Source organism: Sorex fumeus, unplaced genomic scaffold (genome assembly GCF_029834395.1).
Source record: "Sorex fumeus unplaced genomic scaffold, SorFum_2.1 ptg000098l, whole genome shotgun sequence".
Taxonomy (NCBI): Eukaryota; Metazoa; Chordata; class Mammalia; order Eulipotyphla; family Soricidae; genus Sorex; species Sorex fumeus.
In genome coordinates this window covers 87,795,197-87,812,229 of record NW_026606155.1, presented here as the reverse complement: position 1 = coordinate 87,812,229, position 17,033 = coordinate 87,795,197, and the positions used below count along the sequence as shown (strand labels likewise).

General features: G+C 47.0%; 1 protein-coding gene across 3 annotated transcripts in view; it reads left to right on the top strand.

The window, feature by feature from the left end:
- Window positions 1-17,033, top strand: part of FRMD5 (FERM domain containing 5) — a 399,821-nt gene that overhangs the window by 345,830 nt on the left and 36,958 nt on the right. For all 3 annotated transcript variants that reach the window (XM_056133346.1, XM_056133347.1, XM_056133345.1), the window contains exons 3-4: window positions 6,490-6,532; window positions 6,781-6,859. In XM_056133346.1, the coding sequence (XP_055989321.1) occupies window positions 6,490-6,532; window positions 6,781-6,859 (122 nt within the window). The remainder of the gene's footprint in view (window positions 1-6,489; window positions 6,533-6,780; window positions 6,860-17,033) is intronic.

The following is a 17,033-nucleotide window of genomic DNA, read 5'->3' as shown; positions in this document are numbered from 1 at the left end:
TTTCTCAACACGCATCCTTCCTTCGGTTTTAACTATCACCTATGTAGTTCCCCTGCTCAGAATGTTTCTTTGCCTTTTCTTCACTTCTCCACATTTTTCTACTAGCCAAGTCTTCCTCACTATTACTTTTTCCACCAAGTCTTCTCCAGCCTCTAGAGTTAATGGGGGAAAGAAGGGTGTCCGTTCTATGTGCCTCCAGATGCCCTGCACTACCACACACTTTCTTACTTCCCAAGATAAAATGTGTGTGTGAGTATGTTCCAAGAGGATGTCGATTCTATCTCACTCATCACTCTAATACCCCATAACTCAACCTCAGAGCCAAGAATATGCTGGATGCTTCAATAAATACTTGCAGCAGTTTAATGAGGGACTGAATTAATGGTTTGTCAATGCTTTGTTTCTGACCTCTACCTGCCCAGATTCCCAGCTAGCTGCAGTTTCTTTAACTTCGGGTCTTCTCTGCTCTGCTCCCTGTGAGGCTGCATTCTTTGGCATCCTACTGAGATGTGAGACTGCAGAAACCTTCCTGCCTCAGGCTCTCCCTGCTCCTCCATTACCATATATTCTTGTCTGTCTCCTTCAAAAACATCACTGTGGACCCCAGAGAAACACTGGTTTTCTTGCCAGATCCAAGCTTGGATTCTTTTCTCTCCTCAGTGGATCCTTGAGGCCCCCGGGTAGAGCATCCCAACAGTGCTCAGCACCTCTCACCACTCACTCTGCTACTCAGAGCTACTGTGCCTTCTGGTCATATGAGGGGACTTTTGGAAAGAATCAAACATTGACTGTCTCTTCCTTTGACGAGCCTGGGTCCCTTTCACTGATACATTTCATTCCTCCTGGCTCAGCAGAATTTTGAGCATTTTCAAAGTGCCATTACCTTACAAAGACTCTACTGTCTTGATAGGAATCTTTCCACTGGCTCTGGACCATCATAGAAGATCCCATGACACCAGAAGCTACATGTCCTCACATGATGTCTGTATCCACTCACTGGAATGATGCACTATTTTAAATTTTGTTTTATTTTGCTTTTTGAGTCACACCCGGTGATGCACAGGGGTTACTCCTGGCTCTGTGCTCAGGAATTACTCCTGGTGGTACTTGGGGGACCATATGGAATGCTAGGGATCAAACCCGGGTCAGCTGAGTGTAAGGCAAATGCCCTACCCGCTGTACTATCGCTCCAGCCCCAAATCAAATGATGAACTATTTTTAGAGGGGCTTTTTTTTGTACTACTTTGTTTTAATTTGATACAGACTATCTCTTCTTATGGAAGACCAGTTGCCCCAAGATCTCTTCATCTTCCAGAGAGAGAGAGAGAGAGAGAGAGAGAGGTGTAGGAAGAGAGAAAGTAGACTGTATTTTGTTCATGGGCTGGAGAGTTAATACAGCAGGTAGGGCACTTGCCTTTCACACAGCGGACTTGGGTTCGATCCCGAACACCCCTTATGTGCCTTGAGCACTACCAGGAGTGATTCCTGAGCACCCCTGAAGATTGCCAGGTATGGCCTAAAAACTTAAAAAAGAATTCTGTTTATTGGTTTTGAGTTAGGCCAGTATGTGCCTGAGGAGAACAGGAGAGTATGTAAAGGTGAAAAGTTAAAAAGCAGAAGTAAATAGAGGAAGAGGAGAAAGAGGCAGAGACATGCGCGTTTTCTGAGTAGCTGGCTGCTGGTGCCAGGCCCTGTGCTAAGCTCAGTCCCTGAACCAGCTGGTATTTACTGAGCACTACACTGAGGCTTCACACATGTCATGTAATTTCACCCACAGATGCGCATCCACAGTTACAACACCCAATCCCCACACAAGTAAAGTAAGTCCCAGAGTCAGTCAAATCATTTACCCCAGATTGCAAAGTGTCTCCAGCCCAGACCTGGAGAGCCTTTGTGGGTTCGCAGTGGCCTGTGTGCTACCATGAAAAGCTGCTAAGGCTGGATTCCAAAAAGGTGGGAAATCAGGTGAGAGCACGGCAGCAAGAGTTGTGGGGATATGACCCTGTGAGCGATGATCTTTTTGGATCTTCTGACTCATGATTCAGAGGATGTCAGCTACCCGGTCCCTGAGGGGTAAGGCCCTAAAATCATACCGTCCCCAGGTAGCAGGCAGTCTGAGCAGTGTTCACATCCCTCCCCAGCATACCACTTGCTCTGCTGGATTTCTGGGGTCTCACTAGGAAGCTGCCCTCGAACACTCTCCTGTGCTCCTTAGCAGGGAGCAGGGCCTTAGCCACCCTCAGCCTCCCCTTTATGTCCTTTCAGGTCACCTGAATGGATCTTAAGATCATTCCACCTTGGCCTATATACCCAAAGAACCTCTGGATCATTTTCTCTTTGCCAAGCTTTGTTAATTTCTGGGATCCATATTTAGCCAAAGCTGCCAAAGCTACCTCTGGACACACTTATGGGAGCCTATCATCCTCTACCACAGCTTAAGAGCATCTTGGAAAAGTTGAGAGCTTTCTACTTTCTTCCCACCCCTTAGTATTCTAGTCTCACTTCTTTCTTAAGCCCTCACCACAGGGGAACAAATTTTTTTCATTCAGCTCTACATGTTAGCAGAGGGTCTCAGTCATCCTCTTTGTGTCACACCCAGCGATGCTCAGGGGATACTCCTGGCTCTGCATTCAGGAATTACTCCTGGCGGTACTTGAGGGACCATATGGGATGCTGGAGATCAAACCCAGGTTGACTGCATGCAAAGTAAATGCCCTACCTGCTGTACTATCACTCTGGTCCTCCTTTGTCTTACTTTAAACTACCAGTTCAGTGTCTTGGGCTCTTCTCTTACCAAGTTCCAGACTCTTGCTGTGTTGTCAGAATACACAGTGGTTGGAATAGGGAGGCTTCCTCTGCCTTCATGGGCACAACCTGGCACCCCAGGTTTCCCAGCCATTTCCTCTCCAGCCTCTGCTTCCCAGAGAAGCCAAGCTGTGACGGGCCATGTGATGTGTGGAGGACCTCTTAACCACATTGAGTGGCTCTAATGAGTTGCCAGTCTTGTGGAAACTCAGATCTGAGAAATCAAGAGAGCAGAATGTCAGCCCAGATTATCCATGTGGTGCTGACAGAAGAGCTGGCTCGTAGTGGGTCCATTAACTGTGTGACCCATGGCCCAGCCCAGACGGTGAGAGCTGGGAGTCAAAGGAGGCCAGGACGCCGTCAGCCCAGCCCTGGCAGCTTTCCTGCCAGAGGGGGGATTTTGCCAAGAATGGTGCACTAGCAAAAGTCATCATAAAAGAGGAAAAATGGGCCCCACTCCTTCCTCCATTCAAGATCTGTATGTAGAGCACCATGCTAGGCTCTGGGGCAATCCTGACCCAGCGCCCTGCCCTCCCAGGATGGCTAAGGATCTCAACTACTTCCAGGTAACAGCAGTTCTAGCTTTCTGCAACATACCTGTTCCTTCTTAATATAAGAACAAATGGTATCGTTTTGAAGCGTTCAGAATAAGAGAAGGAACACATGGAGGGTGTGGGATCCCGGAGGAAAAGAAAAAAGAAAAAACAGGTTCCAAAAAGAGCCGAGAGCACCGGCAAGTTCCAGATGGAGTAGGCGCCGCATCTCGCCTCCCCCAGATGGAACCCTGGTGACCAGAAGCCTCTACAAACACAGCTCGAGTATGCGGGAACGAGGACTTTTTCTCTCTATATACAAAGTGATCAATGAGAAGTAAACCACCCAATCTTTCTCCCTGAAAATCAGAGTTAAGTTTGGAGCATGGCCACAGCCCCAGAAACACAAGGACTTAATGCAGAAACCAGCAGCTTAGAGCAGAAAAGTGAACGGACGATGAGTTAACCCAGGCCATCATTTCTGCCCAGAGGGGAAAGGGTGTTGCCCCATTCGCCCTCTCTTCTCTGGAAAGAAGGATGGCGGCCGCATGGGAGCCTTGTGGACAGCAGGTATGAGCCGGGGGTGTGGGGGGCGACTAAAACTTCACGAGAAGGGGGGCATTCCGGTCCGTCCTTCACGCCCTACCGAGGTCAACAGTTGCCCCCCACGAGCGGCTCCCCAGCACGGCCACAGTCCCAGAAGCACAAGGACTTAATGCAGAACCCGGCAGCTTGGAGCAGAAAAGTGAAAGGACTATGCGTTAATCCAGGCAATCATTTCTGCCCAGAGGGGAAAGGGTGTTGCTCCCTTCCGCCCTCCTCCCTCTGGAAAGAAAGATGGCGGCCACATGGGAGCCTTGTGGACAGCAGGTATGAGCCGGGGGTGTGGGGGCGACTAAAACCTCATGGGAAGAGGGGCGTTCTGGTCCGTCCTCCACGCCCTAACGAGGTCACCAGTTGCCCCCCACGAGCGGCTCCCCAGCACAGCCACGGCCCCAGAAGCACAAGGACTTAATGCAGAACCCAGCAGCTTGGAGCAGAAAAGTGAACGGACTATGCGTTAATCCAGGCCATCAAGTCTGCCGGAGGGGAAAGGGTGTTGCCCCATTCGCCCTCTCTTCTCTAGAAAGAAGGATGGCGGCCGCATGGGAGCCTTGTGGACAGCAGGTATGAGCCGGGGGTGTGGGGGCGACTAAAACCTCATGGGAAGGGGGGCGTTCTGGTCCGTCCTTCACGCCCTACCGAGGTCACCAGTTGCCCCCCACGAGCGGCTCTCCAGCACGACCACGGCCCCAGAAGCACAAGGACTTAATGTAGAACCCAGCAGCTTGGAGCAGAAAAGTGAACGGACTATGCATTGATCCAGGCCATCAAGTCTGCTGGAGGGGAAAGGGTGTTGCCCCATTCGCCCTCTCCTCTCTGGAAAGAAAGATGGCGGCCACATGGGAGCCTTGTGGACAGCAGGTATGAGCCGGGAGTGTGGGGGCGACTAAAACCTCATGGGAAGGGGGGCGTTTCGCTCCGCCCTTCACGCCCTACCGAGGCCACCGGTTGCCCCCCGCGAGCGGCTCTCCAGCACGGCCAGGACTCCAGAACACAGAAACCAATTTCTTAACTATCTGACTTTCAGTAGAAATACTTCCAGGGTCAATAGGTAAAAGAGCAGAAATCCAAAACCAACGTTTAATTCTTGAACCCAGCCGTAGAAAGCAAATCACTTCACAATGCTTTTTCAGCATGTCTGATTTGGGGGGGGGGGGTGTAAACTCTAAATAATAGTGGTGAATCTTTTATTGAAACAATGAATCTAATCAAAGCAGATAGAGTGTTAACTAGAATTCATCTGCCTCACAGGGACAGGGAGGGGTGGGGGGTGGGGTTTTATTGGGGTTCTTCATGGTAAAAAATAAGTATTGGTAAAGGGAAATGTGTTTGATATTTACATGACTGAGACATAAACCTGAAAGCTTTGTAACCTTTCCCACAGTGATTCAATAAATAAATAAATAAAAAAGAACAAATGGTATCAGTAAAGTAGATCTGGAAAGCAGACCAAGAACAGCCTTGGGTAGGGGTGGTGGGAGGGATATTGGGAACATTGGTGGTGGAGAATGGGCACTGGTGGAGGGATGGGTACTCGGCCATTGTATGACTGACACATAAGCACGAAAGTTTGTAAGTTTGTAACTGTACCTCACGGTGATTCATTAAAAAATAAAAAATAGAAATAAAATTTGGAAAAAAAAGAACAGCCTCTGGATCATAGCGGATAGGGCATTTGCCTTGCATACGGCCGACCTGTGTTCAATCCCCAGCATCCCATTTGGTCCCCCAAGCACCACCAGGAATAATTCCTGAACGCAGAGCCAGGAGTAACCCCTGAGCATCGCTGGGTGTGACCCAAAAAGAAAAAAAAAAAAGACCATCCTCGCCTCACCACTTCTTTCCCATAAGCATGAGTACCATGGAGAAAATATGTTATGCTCCTACATCCTGCCTCTCTGAAGAGCAAAGGGAAGTAGGATACTATCCTACACATTGGTTGTGATTAGTTCTCTTCTGAGACTTTAAACATCCCTTGATGCCAACTAGTCCTGGGTGTGATTTCTTTAACACAAGGGGTTGGCAGTCTGTGTTATTCAGACAACGATGGGATATACAACATTCAGCTCTGCCTTCTCACCGTGTGTGACGTTCCACTTGTCAGCCCTTTCCAAAGCTGCTACCAACAGCCTCTGTGCCCACCTTCCAGTCCAAAAACATTGATTGGTGCCTAACACATCAAACACAGAACCCATTCCAGTCAGCGTTTCCCAGCTCACACCAAGGGGGGCTTTGTGCCATCACAGATACATGCACTCACGTGTGTCTGTTGGCATGCCTGAATCATAGCTCAGAACTTGGCGCCCCGCTTTGGAAGGCAGCATTGCCAGGAAAGCCCAGAAATGGCATGTGAAGCCACTCACAGCTGGTTCCCTGGGGAGCTTGCTTCAGAAAATCATGCCACTCTACTTTCTGAGTCTGCATATCACAGGCTTTGGGGCTGCTTTCACCCCGAGCTACAATCTGTCTAGTTTTAAATTGGATAAAACGAGTTATATTTGACACTGCTTCTCATTAGGGCTTTCTTTTTCTGTGCTCTCCTTTTCAGCATTGGTTGGAGTTTACAAAGTCTGTGGTGAAGCAATTGAGATGTAAGTATTCTCCATGAAAGGACCCAAACTTTACCCCTCAGAAGGGTGGGGTGAAACCTCTGGGGCCAGTTAGGATTGGCAGTTTTCCACAGTTCTGACAGAAGTTAACCCAAAATATAAGAGGATTTTCTTGTATTCAGGGGCTTATCCATCCTGCTAGTGAAGGACCCAGTCGTCTGGGTGGGGGTGGGGGGGTGATGGTAGGGTCTTCCCTCGTGGGCCTCACTGGCTCTGTGCTCTTCCTACAGCCCAGCCTCCATTCACCATGTGTTTTCGGGTGAAGTTTTACCCTGCGGACCCTGCTGCACTGAAAGAAGAAATCACCAGGTAATGCTGAACCCCTTCCTCAGCCACACACCCCCATAGCCTCCACAGACTCTTGGGAAGAAGCTCCTAATGCCTACAAAGAATTCCTGCCCAGTGTGATCTTTCCTTCTGCATTTCATTTTGACATGTTTCATTTGCTCCCTGTTTCAGTGAGTTTCTTTCCTTTAAGAAGTGTGACGATTTCAGACTGAGGAGATGACGCCAAGGATTGGAAACACAAGGCCTGGTGTGCATGGGCCCCAGATTTAATCCCAAGAGTCATGGGCCCCCAACACTTTTTTTCAGTGTATCGTCCACATTCCCCACTCTCACCCCCAAATACACAAACCAAAAAACAAACACGTTTGAGGCTGGAGAGATAGAACAGCAGGTAGGGTTCTTGCCTTGCGTGCCGTCAACCCAGTTTCAGTTCCTCGCACCTCATATGCCCTGAGTTCCACAAAGAGTGATCTCTGAGAGTAGAGCAATGAGCAAGTCCAGAGCATTGCCTTGTGTGTGTGTGTGTGTGTGTGTGTGTGTGTGTGTGTGTGTATGAGAGGGAGAGAGAATTCCATCTTTTAAAATAATATTTTAGTGGGGGCTATGGCCTAAAAAATACAATTTTTAGACAAAACACACTATACTTAAGGATTATTCCCAGCCTCGTGCTTGGGGATTGCTCCCAGCAGTGTTCGGGGACCACGTAGTACTAGAGATCCAATAAACCCAGGCTCCTGTCCTTTGCGCCGTCTCTTTGGCACCTGAATATTTCATTTTTTTTATGTCACTGTGAAATTACAAAGTTCGTGATTAAGTTTCAGGCGTACAATGATTCAACTGATCCCCTTCACCAATGTCCACTTCCTCCACCAATTTAGTTTCTTCCCACCCCCCACCCCCCACCCCATTTGCTTCCTCCCCACTGGTCTGCTTCTATGGGAAGCACTTTTTTTTTCCTTCTTAAATATAGTTTTTGTACTGTAGTTTGCAGTACTGTTGCTACCTGGGTTTTATACGTAACACTACCACTTTTTAGCACCACCTCCTCCTCCTGGTTGAATGCTTCGCCGAACCATAGACGTGGCCATCTTAAACGGGCCATGTGCAAAGTGATATGGAATAAAAAGTCCAAAAGCTTGTTGTTTTTTTTTCCAGTAATAATTGGCACTCTGGATGTTTTGGGCAGGGCTCTGTTACCACTTATCTGAAGATGGAAAATAGATTCCGGTGGCCTAATGTACTTGAGAAATGCCAATTCATGACACTGAGACAGGCTGGCAAACAGTGAGGATTTTAAACCCAAGTGGGTAAACGCCAGTGTGCTGATGGATCAGGTCTGTGATGAACTCTTTATTGAGGGGATCATGGGATGTGACAGACAGACAGCTGCCCTGAAATGAATCCTATCTCATCCAGAACCACTTGAGGGTGAGAAAGAGCCACTATGCCCACAACTCTCCTACAAGAAGCCAATGAACAGGATCTTCAAAGCTTTCTGTGGTGCCTGAGTCAAATTAATTCTCTAACAGTCTTGCCTTGAGATTCAACAGTTCTCTGTAATAGGAATCCTTCACTTTCATATTAGCATGATTTAATTTTGACATAAAGAGTACCCTGATGAGAAGGAGGATCCCTTAGTGAAGCAGTGATCCCAGGAATCAGCAGAGGAAGGGACCACTCTGTCAGCTTTCCCCTTCCCCCAATTCCCTGGAGGCAACAAGGACTGACGGAAGTTATTGCCCATCATACAGACATCTGTTCTGGAAGACTCGGTCTGTTTCCAGTTCCCAAACCACTCAGGGATATCCAAAAGGAATGAAGGAGAAGAGGAGAGGAAAAGGAAGGGAAAAAAATATATAGGGACCAGAGCAATTGTACAACGAGTAGGGTGCTTGCCTTGCACGCAGTCAACCTAGGTTGGACCTCATATAGTTCCCCAAAACTGCCAAATGTGATCATTGAGCACAAAGCCAGTAGTAAGCCCTAAACATTGCTGGTTGTGGCCAAAATAACTATTATTATTTACTTATTTTTGCACTACCTAGTCTGAAGAGTATGCCACTGACTTCATGTTAGGTTAAAGGAGCAAACAGTTCTCTGAGAAGGAAAATGAGGAAGTTGAAAGGAAGAGGGAAAAAAATAGGAGTCATGGGCAGCAAAGTGAGAAAGGGAGGACAGTAGCATCTTCTCAGGCTGGTGGGGGCTGAGGGGATTCTTCTGATGGAGTGAGGCTGTTTCTGGCACTAGCCCCAGGCAGTGCATACCCACCTGCTAAGATGCTCTGAAGACTGAACCAAACCTCAAGCTCCTTACAGAGATTCGAAACTGCAGGCTTTGCTCATCCATATGGAAGTGGATGTGGTTCCCAATTTGCTTCTGAAAACCAGGCTCATCCATATTAATGAGTGAGCCTGTAGCTCTGAGCAGGAGAGTGAGTGTAGAACCACTGCGTTGAACAACTTAAATAGAGAAGAGTCTTGGCACAGCACTGTCCCACCCAACTCATAATCTCCACAGAGCTTGCCTGGGCATGCTCTCTCCTCCCTCCCTCCCTGTCTTTCTGTTGAAAGAGGTGATGCTGCCAGGTCTCTCTGCCCATGTGTCAGGGCAAACAACACATCTCCATTGAGAGTCTAGCACCTTGCCTCCAACACTACAGGGCAAGATCGCCTGCTTTCCGCCTCACTGGACCCCATGGTGGGGATGAAGGGATTTCATCTAACATAGCTGAGGGAGCTGCTGGGGAGAGAGCCAGAGACACGTGACTTTCTCTTTAATTAAGAGAGTGATACTTGCGTGCACCAGTGGTGGCTTACACTTGAATGTGTCTTATTGAACACAAGTCGCAGTGTCCTTGTCAATGTGTTAAAGGACAAAAATGTGTGGTCATCCTCAAAATGAGCTCTGAACAATGTACTGAAACTAATGCCACTACTTATTAAGCATACAGCTTTCCTAAGAAGGAACTCCTAGCCTATTTCCATCACTTCTTGGCTCTGTAACCTTGGACTTCAGATATTTAACTTCACTGGTCTTTAGAATCTTCATTTATAAAATGGAAATAGTAACATCGAATTGTTGGGAGAATTAGCCACTCTATTATAAGATCAAAAAATATCTTATACTTCTTTGTGGAAAGAGGGGGCTCCCCACAGTGCTCAGAGGGCCCAGGGCTATAGCAGTGCTCAGGCTGGTGGTGTGGGCCTGACATTTTGCCAGGGATCAAACTCTGGCACGTGTTCTATACCCTGAGCTGCCAGGTCTTATTCTCTGATGAGCTCCCCAGTGAGCCTTGTACTGAGCTTTAGTACCTGTCTACTGTCAGAGGGATTTTCGGTTGGTCACAGATCCTAAGAGTTCCACATGGAACACAAGTTCCATGAGTTCTGAGATATTTCCTCTGTGTGGAAAGGACTTCCTTTTGGGCCATCTGCACTCTTCCTCAGTATCCCTTCCCTGCCAGCTATAGTCACCACTGATAATTTTTGGAAAAAACTGTCTGAGATAAAACTGTTCCTGGTTGTTACCCAGGTTCTGCTCAGCAAAACATGAAGACCTTGCCCAGGTCTTTCACCAGCTCAGCAAACTTCCTGCACCGTGACAAGTGCAGGAGCTCCTTTTCATCTGGATGTATTTGTTCTGGAATCTTCCTGGACTATTATACACCCTGCTTCTTTTTCACCTCCCCAGTTTTCCTTTCCTGAGATGCACTGTCAAGGCACTGTCCTTAAACCACTGACTGCCAGGACCCAGTATGGAGTCTGTAGACCAACCTGTCACTCGGGTTTTCTGGAAAAGGCTTGAAAGTAGCTGCATCCTTCTCCTCCTGAACATCACTGATGATCTGCAGAGAGCAGAAACCTGCCCCCTCCTCACTCAGGGCCTGTCATTTCAGTCCTGGACTGGAGCCCTCCCTATCACCATCCTGCAAAAGTGAATTTAGCTGTGAGTTTTCTTCTCCCCAATATTGGTCCTAAATTTCACTGCCAGCTTGGTCATTCCCATAACACCAGGCCGAGAGGAGGGGATGAAGTGAAGAGGAAAGAACTTTACTTCATGTTATCTCTTGACTCTTCCCAGATGATAAATTTAGTTGCCAAATCCTGATTAATCTCTTTTGTTTTTTTTTTTAAGTAAGAAATAGATTTTCTGATTTGAGCTAGAAACACAGAAGAGAGAATGGTTATTAGACACCAGATTTGCTTCTCACAGGAGCCACAGCTCTAAGAACTCTTCTGAAAGATCAAGTAGTAGAAGGAATCTGAGTACAAATGGGACCCATCTTGCAAGGAAGCAAACTGTCTGACACACTTTTGAACAGATGCTCAAAAAGTGTTGGTAGAATGAACACATGTATGCTTGAGTGCGCAGGGTTTTGTGGGGTTTTTGGTTTTGTTTGGGTTTTGGTTATTTTTGTTTTTGTTTTGTCATTCCTTCAATGAACATTTCTTGATCCTAGCTTTAACTCAGATGACTTGGAAAACTCTTCCTGCAAAAGGGCAGGTAGTTCGTATTTAGGCTTTGTGGACCGTATGGTCTGGGTTGCAACTGCTGGAATCTGTTGTTGTAGTGTGAAAGCAACCATAGACAATACACAGATGTATGAGCATAGCTGTGTACAAATACAATTTTGTCTTATGTCACTGAAATCTATGGTGGCAGACCCGAGATTGCCACCCCTGTCCTAAGGAAGCAAAGAGATTGGGTTCAAATCCCAGGTCATTCTTTAAATAGCTGTTTCACGAGACATGCACCAGCATCTCTGCTCAGTTTTCTCATTTCTGAGCCAGGGATAAACATTGGTGTCATCTCACAGAGTTGTTGGAAGGATTCAATGAGTGTGTATTAGTAAGCGGTACAGAGTAGGATGCTCTCATTACTTCGCTGAAATGACCCTATTTTGTCACTATTGTCATCTGTCTCTCCCACACGAAGGCAGGCCCCCTAAGAGTGGGGATGCCTTAGTCCCCTGCTGTGTTCCCAATACCTGTGGCAGTATTGGCTCATATGAGTGCTCCAAAGTGTTCGGATGTATGAGCTATGCACAGAATATGGAAGCTCTCTGGAAGAATATTGAAAGTAAAAAGAACATAATCTTGGACTTGAAGGAGTTTTCAGTATCGTTTTGGGGAGGAAGACACACAGTTAGGAAAAAGAATGGTGAGGAATAGAGGGCGCTGGGAGCAAAGACTATTGAAGGGAAAGTGGAGCCAATGACTCTCATGGGAGAAGTTTCAGGAGCCTCCAGGGCTCTCCAGGGTTCAGAAACTTTATTTCTGCAAACATCCGTGGGGTCATCTTCATCCTCTGATATCAGAAAGCACGATAAACCTGTTTGGAGAGACAGAGAAACTCTAGGAACACATGGATGCTTCCGTTTCTTTGGGGATTTCTCATTCCACCTTAGGAGGCTCTGCTTCCCTTTTCCATCAACTTAGGACAATGTTAGTATTAAAACAAAAAATGAAAACAAAACAAAAGAGAAAAAAATGAGGTTGAGGTAAAAAGTCTCTTTGAGACCAGAAAGAGAGTTTAAGGGAGGAGCCCAAGAGATAGTACAGTGGGTAAGGCATTTGCCTTCATATGACTGACCCTGGTTTCATCCCTGATAACCCATGTGGTCCCCCAGCCTCACCAGGAGTGATCCCTGAGCACAGAGCCAGGAGTAAGTCCTAAGTACTGCTGGGGGTAACCCCAACTAAAAAGAAATAAAAAACTAGGGAGGTAGCACAGGGGACAGAGAAATATGCTTGTATGATCAGGACCCTGGTTTAATCCCTGGTAGCACATGGAGTAACCCTGTCAGATCCTGAGTACCACCAGGCCCAAGCAAGACTGCAACTTCTCAGGCCCTTGCATTGAGACATCCAGCCCAGATGGTCAAGTATCACTGAAATGGCCCCAGCACTCTCTCCCAGAGCACTGCTTGGGAGCACCCTCCCCCCAAAAAAATTAGTGACTAGGGGCTGGAGCACAGCGGGTAGGGCGTTTGCCTTGCACGCAGCCAACATGGCCGACAGGTTCGATTCCCAGCACCCCATATGGTCCTCCAAGCACCGCCAGGAGCAATTCCTGAGTGCATAAGCCAGGAGTAACCCCTGAGCATCGCCGGGTGTGACCCAAAAAGCAAAAAAAAAAAAATTAGTGACTAAAGGTCTGAAGCAGCTTGTTGTCTAAAATATGGTTTATCGATGACTTCATCAAACTCTCTCTTGGAGGGCCCGGCAAGCTACCGAGAGTATCTCGCCCTCACAGCAAAGCCTTGCAAGCTACCCGTGACGTATTTGATATGCCAAACACAGTAATAACAAGTCTCACAATGAAGATGTTACTGGGCCCACTTGAGCAAATCGATGAACAACGGGAGGACAGTGCAGTGCAATGCAGATGACTTCATGTTTGGTTCCATCAATACTTCTCTCCAATGACAAAGGTTCTCCTGACCCTCCAGTGGGACTTCACTCTCTCTGACCCTATAACTGACTGACATGCAGGTCAGAAAAGCAGCAGAGCCTGATTCTGATTTTGCTGACACCTCAGACAAGTCACTCCTCATCTCTGGACTTCTGTTTCCCCTCAACTGTGAGATGAGTGTCAGGCTCTCTGGCTCCTCTCCTCCCTTTCCCAGTGCCTTTCCCTCCTTCTCTCACCCACACACCATGTGGCATTTCTCTGTGGGAAGCAGAGTGAAGACAAACTTGATTTGGTAGATTCCACTAAATTCACTCCACATGTCTTTTTCCTTAGATTTTTCTTGGCAAATGCTGGGCAGAGTGGGTTCAACATGGTGATCAGATTAAAGAGGGAATTCTCACTAACTGTGCAGTTAGGAGCAGGGTCAAGTGAGTCTCTTTCTACCTTGGACCCTAGTTAATAGTAGAGATGAAAAAAATGGCCTAAAGGCCTGGAAAGATAGTACAATGGGTAGGGCACTTGCCTTGCATGTGGCCAACTCAGGTTCAATTCCTGGGCACCCCCTATGGTCCTCCAAGCACTGCCAGAATTGATTCCTGAACACAGAGCCAGGAGTAGGCCCTGAGCACAGCTGGGTGTAACCCCAAACAAACAAAAAACATGTGCATAAATTCACTGAGACTGGGGCTGGAGTGATCGCACAGTGGGTAGGGCATTTGCCTTGTATGTGGCCTACCCGGGTTCGATTCCCAGCATCCCATATGGTCCCCTGAGCACCACCAGGAGTAATTCCTGAGTGCATGAGCCAAGAGTAACCCCTGTGCATTGCTGGGTGTGACCCAAAAAAGAAAAAAACAAAACAAAAATTTACTGAGACTACTTCAGAATCTTAACCCTCTCCTTTGAGTGTTCACTGGACTTAGTGACTCATTTGACAGGCAAAGCAGAAGTGATTGTGTCCGACATCTGAAACTAGGGCATAAAGTTACTGCAGCTTCCTCCATTTCTCTCTCTCTCTCTTTCTCTCTCTCTTTCTCTCTCTCTCTGCCCCCACCCCCGTATCTCTGTCTGTCTGTCTCTCCTGTTTGTCTATCTCTGTCTGTCTGTCTCTCTCTTTCCCCTCTCTTTTTACTCTTTTAATTTTCTTTTTGGGTCACACCCGGTGATGCACAGGGGTTACTCCTGGTTCTGCACTCAGGACTTACTCCTGGCGGTGCTCAGGGGACCATATGGGGTGCTGGGAATCGAACCCAGGTCGGCCGCGTGCAAGGCAAACACCCTACCCACTTTGCTATTGCTCCAGCCCCCGCCTCTTTTTTTTTTAATTATTTTCTCATTGATTTATCATTGGTTTCAGTATTATAGAATTTTAGATGTTGAGTTTCAACCTTCTATACATAATTGTTCCCACTTCTCCCACCATACTCCCAGTGCTGTCCACCACCAAAAAGACCCTCTGGTCATTCTTCCTGCTCCTCCCCCTTTTCCTCTGGCATCACTTTTTCCCTTCTCCCTCTGGCATCACAGTAGTTTTCTCTGAGTCTTGGAGCGACTTTTGTTTTTTATCAGTTGTTTGCTTTAGCCAACTTATGCTCTCAGGTAATTCTCACTACCTTCCCTTTGGTCTGGGGAGATCTGTCCCATCCTGATGTAGTCATAAGTATGCTCTTGAATTTTCTTTTTTTTTTAATTTTTAACTTTTTTTTCAATTTTTTTGGTTTTTGGGTCACACCCGGCGATGCTCAGGGGTTACTCCTGGCTCTGCACTCAGGAATTACTCCTCGCGGTGCTCGGGGGACCATATGGGATGCAGGGAATCGAACCCGGGTCGGCCACGTGCATTCCCGCTGTGCTATCGCTCCAGCTCCTTTTTGTTGTTGTTGTTGTTGTTGTTGTTGTTGTTGTTTGCTCTTGAATTTTCTTAGGACAGTGCTTCTTAAACTTTTTTTAGTCTGTGTGCATATCACCTGGGAATCTCTTTAAAATGGTCCAGATGGGGACTGGAGCGATAGCACAGCCGGTAGGGTGTTTGCCTTGCACACAGTCAACATGGCCAACACAGGTTTGATTTCCAGCATCCCATATGGTCCCCCGAGCACCGCCAGGAGCAATTCCTGAGTGCATGAGCCAGGAGTAACCCCTGAACATCGCCGGGTGTGACCCAAAAAGCAAAAAAACAAAATGGTCCAGATGATCCATGATGGGTTGCCGTTTCCACTAAGCTCCCTCGTGTTGTTAATACCCCTGGTATGTGGGCCACACTTGGAGTCATAAGGCCTGAGGAGGAAGGTGGCCTCATTTCTCTTTCATCTGAGTCACCAGGCTCCAGGCTTACAGGGACCCTGTGGGTGCTCTTTCCCCACGTTGCCATCAATTCCACTACCCGCAGAGGTTGTATTGCCAATGGTCCCCTCCTCAGCATTTCCACATGATCCAATTGGCATGGAATCCTGTTTCACTCTTCAGCCTGAACAAGATAATAGAAACCAGTGAAGGTCTGGTTGCTTTTTGGTTCAGACTGCTAGAATTTAAGAGAACTTTACTACCTTTCCATTCTTCCCCTAAGGATACTGAAGTCCTCTAAAACTCTCTAACCCAGTTCCATAAAACTCATCTTTAAATTGTCAGGATTTATTATTAACTCACAGATTCTGTGAATCAAGAATCCCCGGGTAACTTAGCTGTGTGGTTCTGACTCCTGGTCTTTTTCAAGTGGGTGCAGTAGAAAGATCATAGTATAAAACAATATTGGTAATAATGTTTTACTACTCTAAAAAGTAACTCTAAAAATTAAATAACAAAAATATTCGGAGGTTGGGGCAACACCCACTGATGTTCAGGCATTACTACTAATTCTGAGCTTAAGGATCACTTTGGCAGGGCTCAGGGAACCATATAGGGTGCTGGGGATTGAACCCAGGTCAGCACATGCAAGGTAGATACCCAACCTGCTGTGGTATCTCTTTGCCCCCCCCAAAAAAAATTTAACTAACAAAATTAAGAGATGGACTGGTGCTGCCGTTGTCTGCAGACTTGACTGGGATCCACGCCATGACAGGTGCTTCACAAAGTGGCAGACAGAAGCTTCCACCCTAACTAGTGCCAACAGACTTCATCCCCTCAGCACTTTTAGGAGGACTGCTCAGGTATCCTCAAGTAAAAAGAGTGTCAAGGAGAAAGAGAGCCAATGGGCTACTACCGTGCCATTAAAAAAGATTGAGTTGTCAAGCAGAAACTGGAACACAGGCTTTACTTGCACAAGACCCAGATTCTTCTGCCTGCACCACATGATGCCCCAAACACCTATGAGCACTATAGGGTGTGACCCCAAAACAAAACAAAAAGAGGCAGTCATGTCTTCTTGGAACAAAATGATGATACCTTGAGCTATTATGTTAAGTGAAAAAGTAAGAAAGTGAAAGACACTTGTCAGGTGGTTTCACTTGTGTGGAGAATGTAAATTGGCCAAAGCAAAAAACTAGCAAGAAACAAAAGTCGCTCCAAGACTCAGTGAAAACTATTTTGATGCCAGAGGGATAAGGGGAAGGGGCAGGAGGAATGAGCAGAGGGTCTTTTTGGTGGTGGACAGCACTGGGAGTGTGGTTGGAGAAGTGGGAACAATTACAGATAGAAGGTAAAGCTCAACACCTAAAATTCTATAATACTGAAACCAATGATAAATCAATGGGAAAATAATTTTTTAAAAAATAGAGAGGGGAATATGAGAGAGAGAGAGAGAGAGAGAGAGAGAGAGAGAGAGTGCAGGAAGGAAGCTCAGTGA